The 9,698-nt window shown below is 45.4% G+C and overlaps 1 protein-coding gene across 1 annotated transcript; it reads left to right on the top strand.

The window, feature by feature from the left end:
- The first annotated feature begins 7,968 nt into the window (after window positions 1–7,968).
- LOC119272862 (histone H2B.1-like) lies at window positions 7,969–8,699 on the top strand. The gene has a single exon (XM_037554225.1). It carries the CDS (start codon window positions 8,047–8,049, stop codon window positions 8,506–8,508), a length of 462 nt encoding a protein of 153 aa, XP_037410122.1. The 5' UTR covers window positions 7,969–8,046; the 3' UTR covers window positions 8,509–8,699.
- Window positions 8,700–9,698: the final 999 nt, after the last annotated feature.

Genomic DNA, 9,698 nt, shown 5'->3' with positions numbered 1-9,698 from the left:
ATCTCGTGGACGACTCGGGGACCCCCCCTGACTTGTTCCCGATGCCAAAAATTCCTATAAATACAGAAACCTCCAGAAAATAACCTAGATCGAGAGTTCCGCCGCCGCAAGCCTCCGTAGCCACCGAAAACCAATCTAGACCCGTTCCGGCACCCTGCCGGAGGGGGAAATCCCTCTCCAGTGGCCATCTTCATCATCTCGGTGCTCTCCATGACGAGGAGAGTGTAGTTCACCCTCGGGGCTGAGGGTATGTACCAGTAGCTATGTGTTTGATCTCTCTCTCTCTCTCTCGTGTTCTTGATTGGGTACGATCTTGATGTATCGCGAGCTTTGCTATTATAGTTGGATCTTATGATGTTTCTCCCCCTCTACTCTCTTGTAATGGATTGAGTTTTCCCTTTGAAGTTATCTTATCAGATTGAGTCTTTAAGGATTTGAGAACACTTGATGTATGTCTTGCATGTGCTTATCTGTGGTGATAATGGGATATTCACGTGATCCACTTGATGTATGTTTTGGTGATCAACTTGCGAGTTCCGTGACCTCGTGAACTTATGCATAGGGGTTGGCACACATTTTTGTCTTAACTCTCCGGTAGAAACTTTGGGGCACTCTTTGAAGTTCTTTGTGTTGGTTGAATAGATGAATCCGAGATTGTGTGATGCATATCGTATAATCATACCCATGGATACTTGAGGTGACATTGGAGTATCTAGGTGACATTAGGGTTTTGGTTGATTTGTGTCTTAAGGTGTTATTCTAGTGTGAACTCTAGGATAGATCGAAAGGAAAGAATAGCTTCGTGTTATTTTACTACGGACTCTTGAATATATCGATCAGAAAGAATAACTTTGAGGTGGTTTTGTACCCTACAATAATCTCTTCGTTTGTTCTCCGCTATTAGTGACTTTGGAGTGACTCTTTGTTGCATGTTGAGGGATTTTTATATGATCCAATTATGTTATTATTGTTGAGAGAACTTGCACTAGTGAAAGTATGAACCCTAGGCCTTGTTTCAACGCAATGCAATACCGTTTTCGCTCACTTTTATCATTAGTTACCTTGCTGTTTTTATATTTTAAGATTATAAAAACCTATACCTACCATCCATATTGCACTTGTATCACCATCTGTTCGCCGAACTAGTGCACATATACAATTTACCATTGTATTGGGTGTGTTGGGGACACAAGAGACTCTTTGTTATTTGGTTGCAGGGTTGTTTGAGAGAGACCATCTTCATCCTACGCCTCCCACGTATTGATAAACCTTAGGTCATCCACTTGAGGGAAATTTGCTACTGTCCTACAAACCTCTGCACTTTGAGGCCCAACAACGTCTACAAGAAGAAGGTTGCATGGTAGACATCAGTCCACATATGATGTTCTTTGCTTGAGAGTCAAGTTTCTTGAATCTCTTCACGTCTGCAGCATTGGTGCTAGGGCCAACAAAGGGAATGCCGTTCTCCATGACGAACCAGAGGTCGTTGTCAATTGCCTCAAGATGCATGCACATATTGTTCTTGTAGTAGGGATAGTCAGTGCCATCAAAGATGGGGCACCAGCGGATACCTTGATTATACCTAAAGTTGACATAACTAAAACTCCAGGTGGTTAAACCAAAATCACACAGAACAAGGGAGTACCTTGCTTTTGATATCAACTAAAAGCGCGGGTTAACTCCCAGGGGGGGTGAATGGGAGATTTTTAGAAATTTGTCAAACTCTGATGAATTTGACGAAGATCAGAGTGAAGAAATAGAAACGCGGGGAGACTAATTCATCACATAAATAGAAAGCATGCATACAAGATACATACAAGTGAAGAACATGCAATCATATAGGCATACACACATGAGGAAGATGAACTGAAGAAATAAGACACAACATGTTGGAAGTCGTTAGTTCAAATTTGTCAGAAAGTAGATCACAAATTCTTCAGCAGCTAAATAACGTAAAGGTAAGGGTGAGGGATTTAAAACTAGGAAGGCTCGGTGAAAACAAGGATTTGGTAGACCAGTTCCAGTTGTTGTATCAATTGTACGTCTGGTTGAGGCGGCTGAGACCAACTTAGAGGACACTTAGTTCTCACCGTATTCCTCTTGAGCCAAGGTCATTTAGACCTCGCCTAATCATTCTTGGCAAGTCTTCAAGGTACGCTTCCAAAACCTTCACATACTTCTTCACCAACACACCACAATGACTCTTGGGTGCTCAGAACTTGATGCCTAACCGTCTAGAAGAATGATAATCTTTGAAGGTAACAGGCGTCAGATCACACAGATCAATTCCTTCAGTGATGCTCAATCATCCAGGCTCTGTTTTTTCCTCACTTGGATTCTCTCAAAGTCGTTAGAGGATGGGTTGCTCTCAAATGACAAGTGTCAAGTTCTCTCGGAGCATCCAATCAACAAGTGGTTATGGGGGCGACTATTTATAGCTAGGGGCAACCCAACATGAATTGTCATAAATGCCCTTCTTAGATATGACCGTTGTTAGGATAAGGATCCACTCGACAATTGGCCCGTGGCGCAACAACGGTCGGAATTTAAACTCTGAAATTCATCGGGGCACTCAATTTCCTCACGATAGGCAGGTTGCACTGGCGAAATCCTAACTCCTCAGCGTGACCAAATTCGTCGGTGACCAGATGAACTTCGTCACTGTCGCTAGCAAATGCGTCAATAGTTTCGGAGATTTCCAAAGGCTTCACTCAAAGAGGCTTGTGTATGTATAGGTTTTGAGCATCACTTTGGAAATGCGAAATATGTTTCACCTAGACCCCCATTAATAGTAAGTTTTTTCCTATGACTCAAATAAGAAGAAAGAAACTATGAAAAAAGAAGTCTTCAAGCCTCAAAGTCGTCAATTTCTTCAAGTGTCGTACCATTTTCATCACTTGAAGAAATCCATTTTTAAGGGTCGTCTTCCATGGGTTAAACCAAAATCTTCAGGGTCCATAACTCCTGTGTACACTCACAAACACATTAGTTCCTTAACCTATTTGTTTTCAATACTCCATAAGCACTAAGGGGGCACTTGATGCACTTACACGTCAATTGTAACACGGTTATCATAAGGATAACTTATAGGTTCATTGGAAAGTTTGACAAGTGACTAGATAGCTCGAGGGTGGGATTTGCTCCTCCGATGATGGAGCTATATTCTCAGGGCCCTCTCGGTGTGACGGCATCGATCATCGTCTGGCCATACACATGTGACAACGTCACGGGGAAGTCGGAACACAATAATGAGAAAGAAAAACAAAATCGTAATGAGGATTTCGGTATAGTGAGCATGGTGATGACTTAGGAGGATTGCTACCTCTTGAGCACTGCGTTGGTTTTCCCTTGAAGAGGAAAGGGTGATGCAGTAAAGCAGCGTAAGTATTTCCCTCATATTTTGAGAACCAAGGTATCAATCTAGTAGGAGACCACGCGCGAGTCACCTCGTACCTACACAAACAAAGAAGAACCTCGCAACCAACGCGATAAAGGGGTTGTCAATCCCTTCACGGCCACTTGCAAGAGTGAGATCTGATAGAGATGATAATAGTAAGATAAATATTTTTGGTATTTTTATGATATAGATTAAAAGTAAAGATTGCAAAATAAAATAGATTGGAAACTTGTATGATGGAAAATAGACCCTGGGGCCATAGGTTTCACTAGTGGCTTCTCTCAAGATAGCATAAGTATTATGGCGGGTGAATAAATTAATGTCGAGCAATTGATAGAAAAGTGAATAATTATGAGAATATCTAGGTATGATCATGTATATAGGCATCATGTCCGTGACAAGTAGACCGACTCCTGCCTGCATCTACTACTATTACTCCACACATCGACCGCTATCCAGCATGCATCTAGAGTATTAAGTTCATAAGAACAAAGTAACACCTTAAGCAAGATGACATGATGTAGAGGGATAAACTCATGCAATATGACGTAAATCCCATCTTTTTATCCTCGATGGCAACAATACAATACGTGTCGTTTCCCTTTCTGTCACTAGGATCGACCACTGCAAGATTGAACCCAAAGCTAAGCACTTCTCCCATTGCAAGAAAGATCAATCTAGTAGGCCAAACCAAACTGATAATTCGAAGAGACTTGCAAAGATAAACCAATCATACATAAAAGAATTCAGAGAGGATTCAAATATTGTTCATAGATAGACTCGATCATAAACCCACAATTCATCGGATTTCGACAAACACACCGCAAAAGAAGATTATATCGATAGATCTCCAAGAGAATCGAGGAGAACTTTGTATTGAGATCCAAAGAGAGAGAAGAAGCCATCTAGCTACTAGCTATGGACCCGAATGTCTGAGGTAAACTACTCACATATCATCAGAGGGGCCATGGAGTTGATGTAGAGGCCCTCCATGATCAATGCCCCCTCCGGCGGAGCTCTGGAAAAGGCCCCAAGATGGGATCTCTTGGGTACAGAAGGTTGCGATGGTGGAAATAGGGTTGCGTGGTGCTTCTGAATGTTTTCGGGGTATGTGAACATATATAGGAGGAAGAAGTAGGTCAGTTGAGCCACGAGGGGCCCGCGAGGGGGGAGGGCGCGCCTAGGGGGGTAGGCGCGCCCCCTGCCTTGTGTCCGACTCGTTCATTTCTTGATGTCCACTCCAAGTCCTCTGGATCACGTTTGTTCCAAAAATCATGTTTCCGAAGGTTTCATTCCGTTTGGACTCCGTTTAATATTCCTTTTCTGCGAAACACTGAAATAGGCAAAAAAACAACAATTTGGGATGGGCCTCCGGTTAATAGGTTAGTCCCAAAAATAATATAAAAGTGTAAAATAAAGCCCATTAACATCTAAAACAGATAATATAATACCATGGAACAATAAAAAAATTATAGATACGTTGGAGACGTATCAAGGATACCGATGCATCCCGGGTTTTGTGAAGTATCGCGAAGCAAAGGGAACATCACATGATAACCTAAGGTTCACTCGAATAACATTCGCGTGCTCATTGGGACCAGACGTCCACGGTATTGCTGCCGACCATTGAACGGACAGTTTCGTTCATGTCTATGAGTTACCGAAACTACGGGGTCATAAGCTTAAGGCAATCACGATCTACTGAGAGTTAGTATGATGGGAGTCATGAGAATATATTTGTGGAGTTGTTTCATGAATACTTAGAATAGTTTCGAGAGGATCGCGAGGCGTTTTGGGGTCACCGGAAGGGTTTCAGAGAGTATCGGGTAATACCGGCATTTACCGATAAATTATATATAGGTGGAAAATGTTTACGGGATTTAAAAAATATAAAGTGGTCTAGAGGTATTAGAACATTTTATATTTAATTTAAATATCAACATGCCCTGAAAGGCCAAAAGGTGGAAGGAAACTTGGGCCAAAAAGGCCCAAGTGGGAAAGTGCCTCCCTTCCATAAGGAAGGGGGCCGAATAGGAGTGGGGGAGGAGTCCACGTCCTCCTCCCCCTTGGCCGGTGCCCCACGGAGGCTTTCCCTCCTTGGTGTCAGTCCTCCCTATCCCTCTAACCTATATATACTTGAGGATTTGGCCCTTTTGTATATACAACTAGGACAAACGAGGAGGTCGAGTATGCAGACGCAAAGCAAGGGCGAAGGAGGATGACACCGCGAGAGCATGAAATGGAGGAGAAACACATGAGAGAGGGCAATCAAATTATTTATTCTTGTTTAATTTGGAGGGATTTGGGGTGAGTTTGGCCTGTCGGATCCGATGTGACAAACGTGTTGGGGCGGCCCAAATCCGTTGCACGCCGGACACCCCAAACACTTATAGGTGGTGCTTTTGTCCAAACCGTCCGCCCAGACATATGCGGTGTAGTAGTGGTATAGTTGGAGACGCTCTTAGGGAAACTCCAACGCGGATCACCTAATCATCCGCAATGCCCGTACCCTTTTAGCTATCAAATGCGACTCACCCAAAATGCGCAGCCTGATCCCGGCGTCAAAATCCCACAAACGAACACCAAAATGGGGGAGGGGGAGGTTTGGGGAGTCAGATGTCGACACGTCGGACTCAAAAACCCTTTAGCCACCCAAAAACCACTTTCCCACGGCGTTCGCTCTAGAGCCATTCGACTTGACCAACTGTACGCCTACTCACATTCACAACCGACTTGACTGATGCGACAACCGAGAAGCTCTCTTTGACTGTCCGCATTCATGTCGTTGCGACAACCGATAAGCCTAGTCCAGCTGCAAACATTCAACCCCACTACTCCGCCTACCCTTGCTATTTAAGACGATCGACCACTTCCCAAAAACCTACCCCTACGAGACCTTCTCCCACCGTCCGAGCCACCGTCCAACCACCCCTTCTCATCCCTTCGCATTATTGTCCGATGTAGCCATGGTTGTATCCCCTCATTAATGGTGGAGGAAACTTTCACCGAGTCACGGTGCCAAAATCGCATCGGAGGTCCGTGTCATGGACGTCCGGAGCGAGGACCGCATTGAGGCGCTCCGAGCTCTCCGAATTTAAGCTAGGAGAAGGAGGAGGGTGACCCCATGACCATGGCGGAGATCGCGATGGAGGATGTGGCGACGAATGAGGAGGAGCAGGCGCCCACACCAATGAAGGAGCCGCCGCTGTCGGGGGTCTAGCCCACTGTAGGCGCATCACTACAACATGGTGCTGGCGGAGGCAGGAAAGGAGGAGCAGGCGCCCGTGCCGGTGGAGGAGCCGTCAGTGTTGCGTGTTCATACTGTCGGACGCAAAGAAGCGGCTCAACCCGTCGCTCCTGGAGGAGTACCCGTTGCTAGAGGATCATCTCCCGATGAAGCGTGCGCACAAAGATGCCGTCACCATGGTTGCGGCGGACCCGAGCATCATCGACATGAACCTGACGATGCTCGTGTTCATGCACATCGCGAGCACCATCCACTGCGTGCGTTGGCAACTCTACATCAACTAGGTGGAACATAACTGGCTCTTCAAGGGGCTAGAGGCGGAGGACGACGACACGTCGAAGCAGCGCGACGATGATGTGAAAGAGACATCCTTCATCAGCTCCGCCTCGTTCGCGCCAGCCGCCAATGATGACAAGGCCGGATCATCCCACACGGGGCCCGTAAATATCCCATTTAAAAAATCGAAACAATCAAGACTTTTCGGAGATTGGATGCAGCTATTAATTCATGATCTGGCATGTACAGAATGAAAACTTCATTCTCGATTCTACGAGAATTTTTATGAAAGCGTTTCATTTGCTTCTCTTCAATGGAAGCTTTATTTTCCCAGAATGTATCCTAATTTTTGGCCTAATTCTTCTTCTGATGATCGATTCAACCTCTGATAAAAAAGATAGATCTTGGGTCTATTTCATCTCTTCAACAAGTTTAGTAATAAGCTGTTGACCTCACCTTTGACAGGGAGGAGTAGAGTAGGATTTTTAGTTTTTTTAAGGTTCTTTTGCTATGCAAAAATCAATTTGGAAAATGAATGAAAAATCGATGTCCGCTTTTATTTGGCGATTCTAATTGGATGACCTCCACCTGACCGACTGTTTGCAGACAAGTCCAAACGTGTCCGCAAATACTTAGGCCCTTCGGCGAAAACCAAAAATTACAGCACGTCAAAATTCGCTCGACACAATCTCGTTCTTTCTTTTTTCGATCACAGGGGAGCTCCCCCGGCTCCATTTTCATATAGAAAACGAAACCAAAAGCTTAATCCTGTTCTTCAAATCAATATATTCAGCTATTCCCTAAAAAAAATCAGCTATTCGCGCCTTCCCCTAAAAAAAAAGCTATTCCCGCCCTGTCTCAGGAAAAAGAAGAAGTTATTCCCGCCCACGTTTTTGCGACCACCGCAGCAAATCAGGATCGTCCGTGGAAACAGCATCGAACGCTTCATACCGTTCCACGTCACGGATCCGAGCCACCAACCCCTCCACCAATCAGCGCCCACACCTCTCCCTGTATAAACCCATCAGCCCCGCTCCTTCTTCCCGCACATCTCGTTCCAAATCTCCCAATCTTTCCCGCACAAACAGACCAGCGCCCCTTCCCTCCCCCCTCCCTCGAAGCAGCGATGGCGCCCAAGGCGGAGAAGAAGCCGGCGGCGAAGAAGCCCGCGGAGGAGGAGCCCGCGACGGAGAAGGCCGAGAAGCCCCCCGCCGCGAAGAAGCCCAAGGCCGAGAAGCGGCTGCCCGCGGGCAAGACCGCCTCCAAGGAGGGCGGCGGCGAGAAGAGGGGCCGGAAGAAGGGCAAGAAGAGCGTCGAGACCTACAAGATCTACATCTTCAAGGTGCTCAAGCAGGTGCACCCCGACATCGGCATCTCCTCCAAGGCCATGTCCATCATGAACTCCTTCATCAACGACATCTTCGAGAAGCTCGCCGGGGAGGCCGCCAAGCTCGCCCGCTACAACAAGAAGCCCACGATCACCTCCCGCGAGATCCAGACCTCCGTCCGCCTCGTCCTCCCCGGAGAGCTCGCCAAGCACGCCGTCTCTGAGGGCACCAAGGCCGTCACCAAGTTCACCTCCTCTTAGATTCAGTCTCTGGCAGCTGTAGTTGGGTGCTGTTTGCCCAGAATTAGTGTTGCTCAATGGAAATCGGTGGAATATCGTTTAGTTTGTAGTTGGGTTGGTGATGTTACCGTGTCATGTGACTGATCGATCTGAAATAGCAATGGTCTGGTGCATCTTTTGGGAAGCCTCTGTTCTGAACTAGTTACTCGTTTGATGCATGTCCCAACTATCTGTCTGATCTCTGTTATGTAATGGTAGTTGATGTTGTGTTTTTGTTACCACATGATTTTGCTTTTGGAGACTTGGGAGGATCATATGCCAATTTGGCTGAAGAAACCGGTTTGGTTCCATTTATTGGACATTCTTTGAGAGCCAGCTGCATTGCAGGGATCAATCAGCAATCAGATTTTCTGAAAAACAACGAATTTGACAGATCGGTACTCTTTGTGACATAAAGATACCAAATGTTTAAGAAAATACTGGTGTTGCAGGCTATGTACACGGGCAACGATGGCTAAACATCTATAGCTTCTGAAACTGTCTTTCATCATCATGCTCTGCAGACACTGCAGCAATTCAAAGATAGTTGAACTGCACGATTGCCTGGTGAGTGCTTCATTTTTGCCCTTTCAAGTTACCTTCCTGATTTCGGTGGTCTGATATTGATTCCCGTAGGTGTATGGAGGCTATCCTGAAACCATCAAGAAAAAAGCCCGGCTCCTGTTTTCCATCGTTAACGCGAGAAATTCTTGCAAACTGCTACATATTTCTGTACGTCAGAGATATTTCGAGGCTGCGCAGGTATGGTTTTCAAGATATAATGCCAATCTTTTACATACTGTACCTACCATGTAATCGGATGTTAATACACTGCATTGACATTCAGGTACTGAGTGTATGACCGACTGATCATTCTCAACCAACCAGCAGCTCAACACAGTCAGTAGAGCAGCAAACGTACTACAGTCTACATGGAGAACAATTTCTACACAGAATGGACTGCCAGAAAGTAGGAAATCAAAGGTTGTATTTCTTTTCCCATAGTTGAAACATATCGATGTTTTTACTTTGTCCAGGTGGATGACAATAGTCATTACTCCCTCCGTAAAGATATATAGGAGCGTTTAGATCACTAAAGTAGTGATCTAAATGCTCTCATATTTGTTTACAGAGGGAGTATATGAGAAAAACGTAAAAATAAGTAAATGATC

Source organism: Triticum dicoccoides, chromosome 1A (assembly GCF_002162155.2).
Source record: "Triticum dicoccoides isolate Atlit2015 ecotype Zavitan chromosome 1A, WEW_v2.0, whole genome shotgun sequence".
NCBI classification, from domain to species: domain Eukaryota; kingdom Viridiplantae; phylum Streptophyta; class Magnoliopsida; order Poales; family Poaceae; genus Triticum; species Triticum dicoccoides.
The sequence above is the reverse complement of the archived record's forward strand: the minus strand, read 5'-3'. Positions and strand labels throughout refer to the sequence as shown.

Bases quoted from the DNA above. Each gene is read 5' to 3' on its own strand.
- LOC119272862 (XM_037554225.1), top strand. From the start codon at position 8,047: ATGGCGCCCAAGGCGGAGAAGAAGCCGGCGGCGAAGAAGCCCGCGGAG.